General features: G+C 36.3%; 1 protein-coding gene across 1 annotated transcript in view; it reads right to left on the bottom strand.

Annotated features, from left to right (window-relative positions):
- LOC104461477 (R3H domain-containing protein 1-like) overlaps window positions 1-16,305 on the bottom strand; it is a 49,592-nt gene that overhangs the window by 11,530 nt on the left and 21,757 nt on the right. Inside the window, 7 exon segments of the mRNA XM_010073097.1 lie at window positions 1-80; window positions 622-776; window positions 5,584-5,704; window positions 6,209-6,469; window positions 9,331-9,432; window positions 10,889-11,043; window positions 13,702-13,956. The exon segment at window positions 1-80 is cut by the window's left edge and continues 4 nt beyond it. Of these exon segments, the coding sequence (XP_010071399.1) occupies window positions 1-80; window positions 622-776; window positions 5,584-5,704; window positions 6,209-6,469; window positions 9,331-9,432; window positions 10,889-11,043; window positions 13,702-13,956 (1,129 nt within the window).

The following is a 16,305-nucleotide window of genomic DNA, read 5'->3' on the forward strand; positions in this document are numbered from 1 at the left end:
TGATTTGACTGACTGGGAATTATAACAGGCTGTTGATATGTCTGCTGGGGCACTGCTTGAGAACCTTGAGGCACCGAAACCTAAAATTGAGAGCACCTTAAGATTTTATGCTGCAGATAGTGTTTCTTTCAGTCTCTTGACAATCGCCTAGTTTATACAAGAATTTAAAAAAAAAAAAAAACCAAACCAAAACACAAACAGAAACTGAAACATCTGCTGGAGTTCTCTAAAGCCAGAAGATTAGTGATAACAGTAGTTGAAATGATAGTGCTTTACTAAAAAAAAACCCAAACTTATCTTCTTCCCTAAAAATGGAAATGTTGGTTCCAAGGGACTGCATCAATTAACAAAAGAGATTTTCTTTACAATAGAAAGTGGGGTGGTGAGGAGGGAAATCTCATGAGCTTTTTCTTCCTCATCCTTTGAATCACAATCAACACAGCACTTCGCATTCAACAGGACTAGAACTCTTAACAGATTGTCTTGTCACTTAAATTGTGGAGTTTTTTGTTTGTTGCTTGCAGCTTTCTACTATTTACAAAACAATGCACTTAAAAAAAATTAAAAAACTCACTGAAACACACAGAAGAGTGATTGGAAAGTTATGTACAGATTACCCACCTGATAAGATGGCACTGAAGGATATGGAACAATCACACCTTGAATTTGATTCCCAACGTTGTTATGTTGGCCACTGACTAGATTTTGATTCTGAGACTGCTGAACTCCAACTAAACCCTGGTAGTTTTGCTGCTGGTTATGCAAAACCTGGTAACCTGAAATTATACATTTACATCTTATTTTGAAATAATGAACACGTTTTATACACAGTTGCCTAGGTTAAAATGTATGTGTAGCATTTTCCAATGGCTCTTTAAATTTGGCAGCTTCATAAAAGAGTAGAACTTATCATGCATATAAACAGAAGCCAACATTAAAATTAACCATTTTATTCATATGGATCCAGCATGAAATACTATACATACTATTTGCAATGCTGCTCTCACATGCTTGCAATATTTATTTACACTCTAGTGAGTTACATGCATTAAGATGTTGATTTCATAGGGGAAAGCTGAAAGCATTTGAACACAGCATGCTAGATAATATCAAACCCAATTAGTTGTCCATTATTATGAACAAGGCCATTCTAGGTACTTCAGTTTTGCAATTCTAGTTATGCTGAATTCTACTAGTACCTCAGGTGCCCTAGGGATGAGAGTATCCTGACTATGATTCAAAAGTGAATCACATTTGAAGAAAATTTTTGTAAGGCACCTGTGCAAATCTTTTAAAAATGAGTAATTTCTACTGAAATCTGTAATGCTAAAAACAACTGGGAACCAAGAAGAATCTTCCAGGTAAAAGCCATGTTAATATACAGTGGAAGACACTTTATATTCAAAGTTATCTTGGAGAAAAAGAGAAAGATGTTCATATTCACCCCCCTACAGTGCCTCTACATCAATTTATTATTGCTTAAACTGGTATCCTCTGCTATCTTTCGAAAATGGCCTGAACAAACCCCCCCAAGCCCCCCTAAAACCCAAGCATGAGTGCCAAACAGGAAATCTGTGCATTTATTAGGTCCAACCTTAACTCCTGCTGCTTTTTTTAAAAAAAGCATATAGTAGGTAACTGCTACCATGATCAAAACACATGCAGAATACAAGCAAAGTTCTTTTTGTCATGTTCTGTTATACAGGTATGTGCTACTTACCACATCAGCAAAAAGCCATAACTATCAGTGTTTCTGAGACAAAGCCAGTTATCACTCCAGAATAACAAAACTGGGCTTGTCAAGATGCACTGACGGCAAGAAGAATCTGTATTTAACTTGGACACAATCACATTCCACTGACCTTGACATTCCTCATGCTCCCTACCTTGACATAGAACTATAATAAAGCAAATATAGCTGCAAAAATTCACTTGGATTTTTTTTAAACTGTGTTTAAAAAATTGCTCAGTCTATTTTGAAAATAATTATTCAGTTAATACAAAACACTTTTTTTTGTAAACAGACCCCACCAATGTTCATTGATTACATACATACAGGGTACAATGAACATTGTGAATTAACAGTATCAGCTGGCTGTCTCTATAGAAATTGCAACAATGAAGACTAAAAAAGACTGTTAACATAATCAACTATCGCTTCAAAAAATTAAAGGGAAGACGGTTCAGTTTGTTAAAACCAAGAAAGCAATTCATTAGAAACACAGAAAACACTATAAATATTTTCAGAATACTATACAGAACTCAAGAACAATGCATGCTTGAATCACGATTAGTAATTAGAGTTTTTATTAACTCTTAAACTTGAACTATGCATCAGTCTCATGTCTGTAATAAACAAAATGCTTACATGTACTTTGTTACAAAATGATCTATGGCACCTAAAAATCAGCAGACTGCAAAGCTGCAGTATATGGCAGATAAAATCAATGTATCTGCAATATAAACCCCCATTTCCCAGAAACTGCAACATAGCTGTGAATATTTTTCATCTTTTTCTGGCACTTCCAGAGACAGACATAATTTTGCAAGCAGAGAGAACTGGAACAATATAGACTGACTGCCAAGAAGGTTCCCCACAGCGTTCCAAAGAATGCTCTATTTTTAGTTTCACAGTTTCACCTCTGCATAGAGTGGTCTGACAGAAATGCAGCACTCAGCAGAAAACCCACACCTGCCACAGCAGAATGGCTCATTACACAGAAATACTCTGAAACAGTAGTTTAGAAAAAAGCATGTTTCTTAATATTTGCATAATGAAAAAGAAATCATTGTTACTATAAGAAAAGTTAACTTATAGAATACAGAAATATACTTTCTGAATAACACATGAAGAGTGAGAAACAGCCTTTATTCAAGAACAGAAAGACAAGTACAATCACTTGGTTAACGGGCTATGAGTACAGCTTGATTACAACTATAGCTATTATTTCAACTATAATAGTTTTCTCACTGTCCATTGATATGGCAGAAGCTAGTTGAACTTCAGCTGATGTTCCTACAGTAGCTGTAGTTCAGATAAGATTGTTAATCAACCTGTACTTCGGTCTCATGCTAACTGGGCCCTCATTATCATGGCAATCGGAAATACATTCTTCTTTAAGAGAGTTTTCTTCTCCCAACGTCTTTTCGGCAATGAAAGCATTTTTATTAAAAGTGAATCCCCCAAATATTTCACCCGAAACCCCTTTAAAAAGGAAGCCAGGAAGCAGCTGAAAAAGAGACCGGTTCACTGTGAGAAATGTAAACCTCTCAGACAGTGTTACGGCCCCGAATCCAACAGCTCATAAATAAAGTCAGGCCACTGCATGATACTAAACCAAAAGTGGATTCAGTTGCCATGGTCTAAGAAGCTGTCACCTTTTATCTAAATTTGTGTTTGGAAGGTTATTTCATAGTTAGTAACCACTTTATATGATGAATAAACCCCACAGCTTTTCTGTAATACAAGATGTGTCAATTCTCATTTTTGACCAGACACAGTGCTGTATTAGCCAAATAACATGCTGCCTTTTGTCTCAAAAACAGCTGTTGCTAATAAGCATCAACCATTTTGGATGTAGCTTTGTGTCAACTTATACAAATATTTACAGTTTAATAGAAATCTACGAGAGATAATTTCAAAATACACCATCTTATGAGCAGTTTACAGAACAGAAAACATGACATGGAACCTTCCACCTCTAGAATACTGATTCAAATTTGCCTATAAAGCAGTAAATGAGAGCCAGCAATGGCTAGGTAGCAATTTGGAGATTTTGAGTTAAATACTAATTATGCAGTTGCTAGTAAAATACTTCTCTACTATTAGTGCTACTAAACTCCAAGTAACCAAACAGGATTGAATGAATTATTGGCTGGACCACCCCTTCACTACTTAAACATGATCCCTTGATGTCAGGGCTATAGGTACAAGGTACATTATCAAAGCAGTAAAGCAGCTGCCTGCACAGCTTTCTTATTTTATTTCTTCAAGGACACAAGGATATTTTAGCTGCTGATGCTTTTCACCCTGTCCACCTTACAGGCAGTGAAATTCAGTTGAAATGTAAAAAGCTAAAAGCATACAAGAAAGAAACTTACCTAATAGCAACTGATTCCTCCCTTTGCAACTTGGTGCTGTTGCACCGTCACCCCGTGTTTTCAAATTCAAATTGTTTTGTTTAGCAAATATATATACAGTGGGCTCTCTCCGATTTAGAGAATTTGTGTCTTATTCACATAGGGTGTCCCCGTAAACAGGGAAGTAAACCCCACTGAGCCCCTGACTTTTTGCTATTAAGTAGTCTCGGTAGTAAAAATTCTGAGGAAGGAAAGCGGGTTGTGTAGAACAGTTGGATAACATCTTTAACACCAGTGGATAACAACTTGCAAAAACAAGTGATATATTTTCCTTTGAAAAAAATGTCAATGTACTTTTACTTCTGAAGAGTGAAAAGTGGTGATCTATTTTGCAGTAAGCAGGTCCTAACAGTATCTTAAAATGATCTGATAACCCTGCCATAAGTGGGCATCACATTGTGATAATTCTGCAATGAAGTAATCCTGTGTAAATGTGTGAACTGAACCCTGAATAACAAATTTAAGCATTGCTGCTATTGGAGATCTTCCTAGAAGAACTGCAGAAGAGGGAGCCATCCCTCTTTCAGACTACTTCATAGAACAGCTATAAAGAAATCCATTTAATATTTGTAAAAGCTGATCTTTCATCCTATTTCTGTAGAGCACCACAGTTACACATAAATCTAACTTATTCAACCAAGACATGTTATAAAAGCCTGATTTTTAAGGGGCTCTGCCTCCAAACATCACTACTTACTTCTGAAACTTTTGACTGTGAGTCAAGATACTACTCAAATAAATTTGTTTCAGGAATCCAAATCTTATTGAAGATGTAATAACAATATTTTAAAGTACGGATTATCAGAATAATGGTAGCTAGAGTTACAATTTGTACGAAAAAAAGACAATAGGAAAGAAAGAAGACAGAAATAGATCTTGATAACATTCATAGAAAGCTAACTCAGAAACAGTAGAAAAGTCTTTACTAAAAATAGCAGAAAAGATTCTAACCACTTAAGTCTTATTAGATATTCTTTTCAATACCCAGATACCTTTACTCATAGGAAAGACAAAACAGTATCACCAGTATGTTCTGCATAGCACGCTTTTCATGCCACAACACGTAAAATTAGTATCTTTTGGTTAGAACTTCCAATTAATGTACATCTCTGCAATGTCACATCATTTAAAAGTACTAATTCATCTTACTTTGCAAGTTACTAAAAAGTTACTAAGTTCCAAGTTTTTAAAATTATTCTGTTCTACACTTGAAAAAAAAAATCCTACAGTTAAAGTTACCGCATGAGCCACTCATACTAATGGCTCAAATCTCAAGTTTCATGAACAACTGACTCATTTTTCCACCTTAGGTTAGTCACACCTTATATCCCATATTTGAACTTCTACTTTATTTGAAATTTTACAGCAAAATAAGTTTAAAAAGCAGGCAGAAGAAAACGCACACGAGGTGTTCTAATGAAATGCTGAAAGAGTTCAACAAACCTGTCTGCTGTCCAGGCTGCCCCAAAGGTTGGTTTTGCTGTGTGTTGTAATGGACAGAAACAGGTCGGTATTGTTGACTGGAGTGTGGATACTGATTGGGGGTACAATAACAAGCTGGCATCTAAAAGAAGGAACAACAATTAAAGAGATGCACTACCTGCAAGTTTATAGAAGGCAGATATGTAAATGCAAAAACCATCGCATGATAACAGATGCAAAAAACTTATTAAAAGGTGCAACTAATATTAAATAGTTTAGCAATTAAAAAATACTTATACTACATAGATTTCCCTCTTTAACAAATGATTTCTTCTACTTTCACTGTAGAAGTAACAATTCCCAATTTCCACAAAGAAACATCTGAGACGCTAGAAAATTGTGCAGAACATGAGTTTCACCAGCTACAGGTAAATAGGAAAACGTGAGTGATTATTGCTTCTAAAGTAAATTTAAGTCATTCATTCCAAAGCACATAAGCCAGACAAAAAACCCCCCAACCCCAGAATAAGTGCACACAGCTGCATTTTAACAGGGAGCCTCACACCATATAAAAAGCTCATTAACAGAACAGCATAATTAGTTTTTAAATATAACTTTTGAGAGGGTGGAAACAGAGCCATTGTACCTGCGGTACAGGTTGCTGCATATATCCCTGCTGCTGGAGTACTTGCTGGTTGACAGGGTGGCTAGATGTTGAATAGCCTGGAGCAGAAACTGGTTGTCCAGAAGGTGGTGGAGGTGGAGCGGCTGCGATGATATAACCAGGCTGCTGTGAGGGCTGGAGGACCACAGTGGACTGGAACATAGCGGTATGAGGCTCAGCTGGATCAGCAGGCGGCTGCCGGGCAAGACTCATATGGCTGAACTGTGATCCTAGGTTGTCTTGCTGTAACAGTTAAGAAAAGGAAAAATCACATTCACAAATGCACATTCAAGAAAAAAAAAATAAAATAGCCAAATATCTCTGTAAGTTTCAGATATGCATGTCTCAAATTACTGTGCGTTAGCAACATCAGCCAAAGAACAACAGGAAAGAACAAGATGGAACACAGCAATAAATTATCTTCAGGGCTGACAGCAGGAAAGAACATCCACATTCATGAGACTTATTTCACTGCAAACTTAAATTTTCGGAATACATCTGCCTCTATCTACTTATTGTAGGAATTCAATTGTCAAAAATAAAATCAGAATTTGTGTTTCTAACATTTTCTAATTGGACTCCAAAGCTTGAGCAAAAACATCAATCTCCAGTTAAAACAGCTGAAGGCATTAGTATTGCTAAAGTAATTTCTGGTTTTAAGATCTTAAGTTAATGAGGCTCTAATCCTGAACAACAAGGTACATTCCTCTAACTTGATATTATACTACATGCAAGGATTCATTTTTTTTAGCCTGAAATCAAGTAACAGCTGCAAGAAATGCATTCTAGTGGTTACCCAATATCCTTATTTTATTAACATCTGAAACTATGATACCGATTGCACTGAGCACTGCAGGAATCCTCTGAAATTTGAGACTTCTGTTACTGTAACCCCAAGCTCCTTTTCGTTACAATCAATTCAGCATCAAATTTTCAACATCCTGGAAATTAGAAGTGATCACTGATATTGGGGGTTTTTTTTTGGTTTTTTTTGGTTTTTTTTTTTTTTTTTGCTAAACAGGAAGATTTAGTTCACACTTCAAAAGTGGATTCTCCAAGCATGGAGGAACATTAAAAATATTTTAAGACCACTTGATCTTCTCTTACATCATCCCGAAGAAGATAGGAGTTAATCAAGAAAGAGTAAGTGCAATCTCTTTTACTGATTAGCTACATTCCCATTTTATGATGAAATTTTATAGTCCCCAGGATAAAGATATTCTTAATACCACTGGAGATACGAATTTGCACCTAAAACATTATTTAGCATACCATTAGAGCTTAAAAATCTCTGTTTTCATTAGATCAACAATCTAGTTTTGCCTTTGGCATTTCATTCTTTAATGATGCCTATTAATGCAACTGTAATCTTTGTCTACATTGGATTTTACATTCTGCTTATCATAATACCTAGTTTAGAGAGGAGATACTGATATTTGAGTTAATGTTACCTCTAAAAACATCCAGAAGATAAACACAAGCAACACATGTTTATTTCTGTTAAAGTACCATTATGAGTAAATTCTGATCTGATCGGTTTGTTCTACAGTGGTATGTATCGTACATGCATGATTAACCACTCAAACATGGTCTTACCAATAAATGGATAAAGCAAATGTTCCTGGTACCAGCTACAGATATGCTGCATTTAGATTATGAACCAAGACCATAAATCCTTTTGATTGTATTACTGAAGTTACCATCAGCAGGACTAAATTCCTGAAACTGCCAGTGCACTTAGTATTTGAACCCCTTTTCCTGAATGTGAAATGCTTTGAAACTATTAGAAACCTGTAAGGAATTTCATTCTCTGCTTTAACCACCATATGCCCGATTGTGGATCACAGCAGAGACACACCTGAACTAGCTACTACTAACAGCAATTCAGTGATATGCTAAACTTGCACAGGAAGCTCACATTGGTTAATTAACCATTCTCATTTCATTACTAAGGAAGTAAATTATCCTGACTGGACCTCAGATGTATTCAAACCCTAAAATAACATGAGAAACAACATTGCTAAAAACCAAACCACCCTCCAGGAAGTACAATTCCTTTTAGAATACTATACCTAAATTACTGATAACAGTCACAATATCATTTTAATTATATGCAGGCTATTGAATTCAGATAAATCTGTATCCATTATTAGAAAACATTTCTGATTAATGTTGAAAGTAACAAAATAAAACTCTGAAAACACACTAAAATAGCTATTGTGTAACCCTGTGGTGGGTTAACCTTGGCTGGCTGCCAGGTGCCCACCAAGCTCTCTCCCCTCCTTAGCAATACAGGGGCAGAAGATAAGATGAAAAGCTCATGGGTTGAGAAAAGGACAGGGAGATCACTCACCCATTACCATCGTACCAGCTCTGCAGCCCCCCCTCCCCACTACCAAAACCATGCCACATAAACCCAACACAAACATGTATTCATTAGAGTATCAGAGCAGTATCAGGAGTTGGGAAGCCTCAATTTTTGACTTGGGACTGTAGTTCAGATTCTGCCTTGGGTAACTCTTCTCCTTTACTAGGTTTCAGTTTCAATTTGTGTGTGGGTTTGTTTGTTTTGTAAACATAAAAGATTAAGATATTTCATTTCCAGCTCGTATTTATTAAACAAGGGATGCTAGTGAAGTAGGAGTGTTAAAAGTTCTGGCAAAGAGGCTAGAAAAAGGTAAACTCAAAAAAACAGCACAGCTGATTCCTCAAAAGGTATTAGGTTCAGCAGAAGAAAAGAGCAGACAGAAAGAAACAACAAGAAAGGATGGAAAGAGGTTAATCCAGAAACATAAAAAGAGGTACTGACTGGCTAACAAAACAATAGCATTGAAGAGCTCTTCCTTGACAAAAGGAAATAATACATATCTAAACATAGAGATACAGAGATACAGCCTTAATTGTACAAATTTCTGCTGAACTTGAAATAAACAAGGTAAAATCTCAGGAACTCTTTTCCCCCACTCAGGTAATATTTTACTGTGATTGAAACGCTAGCCAGTCATTACACTGCTATCACACACCAGTTACAAACAACCAAGCAAAGGTCAGCATCCACTAAAGATTAACCCATGCAGAGAGGAGATGAACAGAAGATATAATACCACAGAATATTGCTGTGTAGAGGAGACTGGCAGGAGCGGGGGTGGATAAGAGACTGCAGAATACTGAACAGGCTGGGAAGAAGGCTGCAGAGGCCGTATAGGCTGAAGAAATAACAGGTTTATAAACATGGTTAACATCAGAGTAAGAGAAGTGAAAACAAAGTCAAAGTCTTGTAATAGAAAAAAGCAATTATGCACCATTCTCTGATAATGGATACTTCTTTTAAGCTAAGTAATTTTCAATATCTCGATCTACCAGCAGAAATACATTTGCTTTTTTTGTTATACGTTCTATTAGCTATGTCAGCAAATTGCTTCTATTTAACATTTACTGTTTCTTTCAGAGATTTTTTTAAATTATAAAATAATTTAAAATAAAAATAAAACTGCACGTGCATTCTAAATGAAGTCCTTTCAAAGCATCTAAAGACAGAATAAATTTACCAATAACCACAGATTAAAACATGTTACGTTCACTTATTCAACAATACTAAAATACTTTCTCTAGATTGTTGTTATTTGAACATCAGAGAGATGTCATTGCTGGTAATATTTCAGGCAGGTTCAACTCCAGCATCCATTGAGAAGGCAATTGTAGAAGCAGTAGAGAATTTGTGAAAAGAACTGCAAGGAGCACATACAGAATTCTGTAAACTAGATAGGGAGAAAGAGTACAAATGAGCCTTTTTCAAAACAGACCATCTCTACTGCGGCATACACAGGTATCCTGAACAGAAGATTTAAGCCAGGGAAAATAAACAAGGATAAAGGTTTAGATGAAGTTGCATAAATAATTTCTTGATAAAAATTTAGAACAATTTGAAAATACCACAGGAGCTGTGGTAGCCAGTAGCTTTGTGCCTGAAACAGCTGCTGTAAAAAGAGGCAGAACCCTCCCTTCTCCTGCCGATACACACCCTTTGCTTTTCTTTTCTTCAAGGGCTGAAGTAATCTTATCTTGCCTATTTTACTAAATTCCTCTTGTACAAGACGAGATGGATAAAATATATCCTGTTCTTCAGCATGCGGTTTTGTGAGTAGAGCAAGCCAAAGTGCTACTAAAGAGGCGCTCATACTCTACCAGTCCTAAGCTACCTCTTTTGTGGCACCAGTACTGCTTGTGTGGTACCGCCCAAGAATTCATCTGTCTGAAAAATAACCTTGAAACAAGGAAACAAAGATTTCAGTTGGATTAGCTCTTTTCCCAGATTGCTGACGATGTTACTGTTAATGCCGGGGTAACCACACAGTGTGACTACTGATGAAGGCAGAACCTCTTTTCTAGAGCAATCTAGGCTTGGAATGTTGTTAATACCGTAATATTTTAATACTAAAATATTTTCTATATATTTAAGAAAAGGCTGCCTACCACGTTCAGTTATTAGCAGAACTGATAGTTCCGAGGACTGTGGGGGAAGAAGTCCTGTTACCCGTATCTGTGTACCTGTTACTTCTTAACCTACACTCCAACAGAACAAACCTACAGATCCCTTGTTATCAGACAGCAACGTGACAGTATCAGTCATCAATACAAGCATCATGTGTTTGACATGTGCACCTGTGAGAGGATGTGATTAGCTGCTGGCTGTTGCGGAGGTGGTGCAGGAAGAGGTGGCTGTTGCGGAGGTCCAGGCACTTGGGTCCTAACAGGTTGCTGAGGCAAAGGAGGATTGTACACAACTGGAGTGCCATCTGGATTCAGGAACGGCTGACCTGAGAAGTTGAAAGAGAACAAACACAACCCAATGACAGCCAGCTGCATCATCCAAGTTTGGAGAAAATAAAGACAAATGTATTTTCAATAGGCAAAATGAATAAAATAATAACATTTGAAAATAAGTGAAGTCATACTGCTTTATATGACAGATTTATGCCAAATCCCCAGAACTACATTTATAATAGCAATGACTAAACAGGCCTCATTGGACAAACTGCATGCAGTTAAAAACCAAAACATGTAAGGTAAAGATAGATAACCCCAGTCTTTACTTAGTGAACACAGATAAATATTTGCTGTGTCCTGTTTGTCTTGAAAACTCATTTTGAATGAAGTGGATTGCAAAGGGCAGAAGTAATAAAGGAAAACCCTACTAAAAATAGTATTTTAAGGACCTTTTAAGAAGAATTTAAAAAATAAAACTACTTAAAACTAAATTATAAACAAACAGCGATTTATTTTGGTGCCTGCACTGGGAAAAAACAAAACAAATCCAAGGAAGAATAGATTATCTACCAAGGACCTGTCTCTCCCTGCTTAATGACGTATCTTGCATTGGCTTATTTTCATGCTAAAGGTCCAAATACCAACATAAGTTTTTTTCTCCTCTGATATAACTATTTTATTGTCTTAGATTCTTTCTACGAAAGTATAAACTGAACCTGAAGCCTTTGCACCCTAGCCAGGATCCTGTCAGAGTAGATTAATGCTCCTGCAGACTTCTTTGTCCCATCATATTTGAATGCAACTGGCCAACATAGAAGTGTAAAAGTTACTGAAGACAGGACTGAGACAATTAATGCTAAAGATAAACAGGAAGCATGAACAGACTTGCTATATTCAATTTAGCTTAATGGATTTCTCTTTAATGCTCAAAAATTGGGAACATCCACATAAATAGGGACTCAGATTTTCTTATTTCCTTCTACCACTTTCTGGTAATCATTGCAGCTTGTTTCCTGTAGTGCCTGAATAAGAACTGCCTTTTCCTAATTACTGTCTTCAACTACTAAGAAGAATTACTCTGTTGACCTAATGTCATGAGATCCTCTGTGAGAAATGCTGAGAAACTAATCAATGTTTTTTGAACTCTGATTGGCAATTGGAACAATAAAGCCAGATGAAAAATTACACAATATGATGATTTGAGTACATGGTAAATTGAAAATTTATCTGACCCTAGACACTCCTTGCTTTGGAAGTGTACTTTGTCTTCTATTAGACACTTATTAGATATTAACATAATTTTCTGTTATGAAAGACTACTAATGACTGGTTTAAATACATTTTTTTAAAAATGGATAAAACATAGAAAGAATCACAGTTTGAAAATCAAGATAATTTTAATTAATATCAAACAAGTCCACAATTCTGCTGCCTTTTCTGCAGGGGTACAAGTACAAGATGCTTTCAGATGAAAAACTTTCATAACCACATTTGTTTCTCTGCCCTTCCGTGTTGCTATGTGGAAGTCCCATGAGTGTAACAGGGAAAATGACCAACAGTACAGGAGGAAGAAAGTGAAACTAATCACATGCAAAATATTGACAAGCCCATAACTGAAATGAAGATGACTCAAAACGCACTATTTTTTAAAGGAAAGATTGTATAATGTTTTACATGAAATCACTGTCCAGCTGATGATATTGTTTCAGTGCCTGCAATATCTGTTTTGCTGTACAGTAATGCTAAAGGTTTTAGCATGGTCATGCTGTACTCATAATATGAAAAATGACAGCCAACACTTCATATTTAATGTACAAAGTCCTCTAGTGTATACAAACATTAAACCCACTTATTCTTCTAGCAAAACTTGTTCACTAATCAGTCTATTTGTCTCCAGATGGTCAACACACACAATGGAAAATTCATGTATAAGATGTACAACTATCACAACAGAACTAGGAAAACTAAGTCAATAGTGCTGTTGTCCAGAACCTGGATCCAACACGGCACAATAAAGTAAAAGTTTGCCCAGAATGCACCCAAGTAGTTATACATCTCCTTGCATTTGCATTATGAAGTATCAGTTTCCTACTACTGACTAAAAATATCAGTATTGGCCAATTACGCCAACACTGATTTAATCCTGCTTTAGACTGACGAACACAAGTTTAGAAATAGCATGTAATCTCATGCTTATTTCTTTCACTTGTATTAAGTCAGACTTGTCTCTCAGTGCTCATGATGTGACAAACAAAATGAAGGATGATAAAGTCTTTCAAGTCAGTATGAATACTTCTTCAGGCTCTCTCTCCTCACTGAAACTATGTTATAGTAACAATGGGAAAGACCTTTACCTCTCCCGAAAAAAAAGATGAAACAATTAATTTAAGTTATTCTGTGTTCTGGATAATAAATCAGGATTTCCGTATTTTATGCTCTTTACTCATTAAAATTTTACATATAAGTTAAAACTCTGCTAGAGAAAATCAAGTGAGGTTACTTATTCCTTTTATCCTAGAGTCATGCTTTCTTTTGAAATTAAGTGCACTGAACAAACACAACCACACACACAAAAAAAAAAAAAAAACCCAAAAAAAACCCGAAAAGAAAAAAAAAGGACAGTACTGACATTCAGTCTTATGTGAACACTCGTGCATTTTTCTCCAAGTTCTCAGTTGTAACAAACACATCCACAAGCATGTACCAACCTGTTTGCGGGTTGATCAGAATACTGCCAGGCGGTATGCCTGCCGCTTCCAAGGGAAGCAAAAAGAAGCTAGTGCTAGTAGGTGCCACTTGCCCGCTTATGCCACCATCAAAGGAAAGAGAGTTACTAGTGCTGACAGTTGGATAGACGGCAGGCGTGCCATGAGAAGGCTGGCTTAGAGCTGGCACTGGAAGAGGCTGCTGGGTGTGAGAAAGAGAACCCGTGGATGACCCTACACTACTAGAAGACTCTGAACCTAGGAAAGGAGTAATGAGAAATCATTTTTACCTAGAGACAGAAACATCATGCTCACTTAAAATATATACTTGTAAATGCTTACCCTTAAAGCTCGGCATTTAAGGACATTATTAAACAGTGGCCTTTTCCATGAACTCCCCCTTCACCTCCCCTGGAATACCATTACAAGATTCCTTCTGTGACCCAAGGGTCAGTTCAGCACTGCTTTGCATGGTAAAGTCAGGCTTTCCTATCTAGCTCTGACTTTCTGGGCAGAAAATACATGCCTGTACACATGCACAAATGCTAATGCTCAGTTCATCCACAATTCATTGAAGTGATTGTTCATTTATTCCAAAATGATGCATGCACATGCGTCAATTGGATACACCACACTGATGAACATACAGCCTGCCGCTATAGCATATGTGCAGGCCATGGGGTAAGGCAGATGCAGCGGGCCAATGTCCCTTCAGATACGCTAGCTGAATTCACATGCTCTGGAGACATAGCCTGTATGCAAGCAATGACCATTTTCTTTTTACTACTAGATGTCAGAGATGTTCTCTGACTCACTTGCTGAACAAATTGCAGAATATTAAAAAACACAAAACTATTTTTTTCCTCCTCTGACAATTTTTGAGACTGAAATCAAGAATACAGCTGGAAAAAATTATGGTCATATGGTAGCTTTAGCCTAGTTTTATGCAACAATTCAAAGTTCAAAAGGTGTATGAAATAGCTGATTGAAAGCAATAATCATTTTACAGATATGAATGTCTCTAAAGCAAGGCAGTGGAGAACGAGACCCTGAGCTTTCTGAAAGCCAATGCATGCAGCTAAAAGCAATATTCCAAAAGTCCAGTATGGAGAGGTCTGTAGAACAGCACCGTTCCTAGATCACTGTATACCTAGATCTCTAGGTATGCAGTTTATCATACTATTTTATTAAGTCTTTACTATGAGACTTGCAGTACTTGGAGACAGAACACAGTTGTTTAAATTTACATAATCTTCATTAGCAGCCTCTATACAATCTAGAAGAGAAAGCAAGACTCAAGAAGGGCTGTGATTAAATTTATCAACTGGTTGAAGTTACTTTGCAGTCCTTCATAAAAATTTATAATTGTAACCCATTTACTTGTGTGTATGAGAAGACAGTGCAGCCTGAAGCATTTGCTGATGCTGACAATTAACCTCTTTTCTATTGCTAGATGAACTGAAATACAAAGCTATTCATTGTAAACCAGGCAAAAGAGCATATCCCAGCTCTGTACAAGTCTTCACCTGACCAGAGTTACTTTGATTAGATTCATTTACAAGTGTATCCACTTCTAGATTATGTAGAGAAATTAGGCTGAAGCCATCATAATTAAAGCCAATTACATCCTTTGTCAAAATGAACAAACAAAACCAATCTCAACACATGCAGAATCACCACAACCTGTAACTGCAGTGAAGCAACACCCACCACGATAGGCATTCTGAACACTGAATGGTAACTCTCAGAATGCCAAAATAAAGTTTCCAGCGAAATTTTAAGAATCCATTTATGTTCTTGCAATTTAGTAAACAAAGATTTCTAAGAATGTATTTTATCTATACATTGTTGTCAGGTTGTAGTTTCTTTTCAAGCCGTGCCAACTAGTATTACCACACTGCTAAATGAAATAACTCAACATGATGGCACAATTTTACAGCATATGCAGAAGTACCTTGGAATGTATTTTTTTATATAAGTATACAACGGACAAACAGAATTTGTAACTGGTTTACTGCATTAAGATATAGAAGCATGGTGATATACCTATAAGATAGTGGTGGTTTAAGGGAAAGCAAAAAATTTTAACAGATCCTCATTAGAAATAAGTTTGATAAATACGATCAAAGCCAAGCACAATACAGGCAAGCAATAATATTCTGCTTTTCTACAGTTCTACTTCAAATTCTCAAGTAGTGCATCCATAACCCACCCATGTATTACAAGCCTCAAAATTCTCCACAACCAGTATTATCTATTGGATCAAATTATGTTGGCATTTGGAATGCAAATATTGACTAAATTTATTTTTTGACCCACATAATATTTAGATCCATATTTTCTGAGATTTTGACATTAATTACAACTTAACACACCTTTGAAACCCAGACTCTTAGAAAGTATTTCCCCCCAGCATTTCTGAATCTTGAAATTGAACAGTACTTTGTTCCACTGATCTAATTTTTCAGCAATCTAAAAACGAAGTAAGCTTTTTCACCATATCCATTTAAATTTAACAATGGCACTGAAAGATAACACAATAAATGTAACTAAAAATCCATAGGCTTTAATAGGCTTTAATGCTGTTTTTTCTTAGCTAATAAGAAG

The sequence above is a fragment of the Pterocles gutturalis genome, unplaced genomic scaffold, assembly GCF_000699245.1.
Source record: "Pterocles gutturalis isolate BGI_N339 unplaced genomic scaffold, ASM69924v1 scaffold1952, whole genome shotgun sequence".
Lineage (NCBI taxonomy): Eukaryota > Metazoa > Chordata > Aves > Pterocliformes > Pteroclidae > Pterocles > Pterocles gutturalis.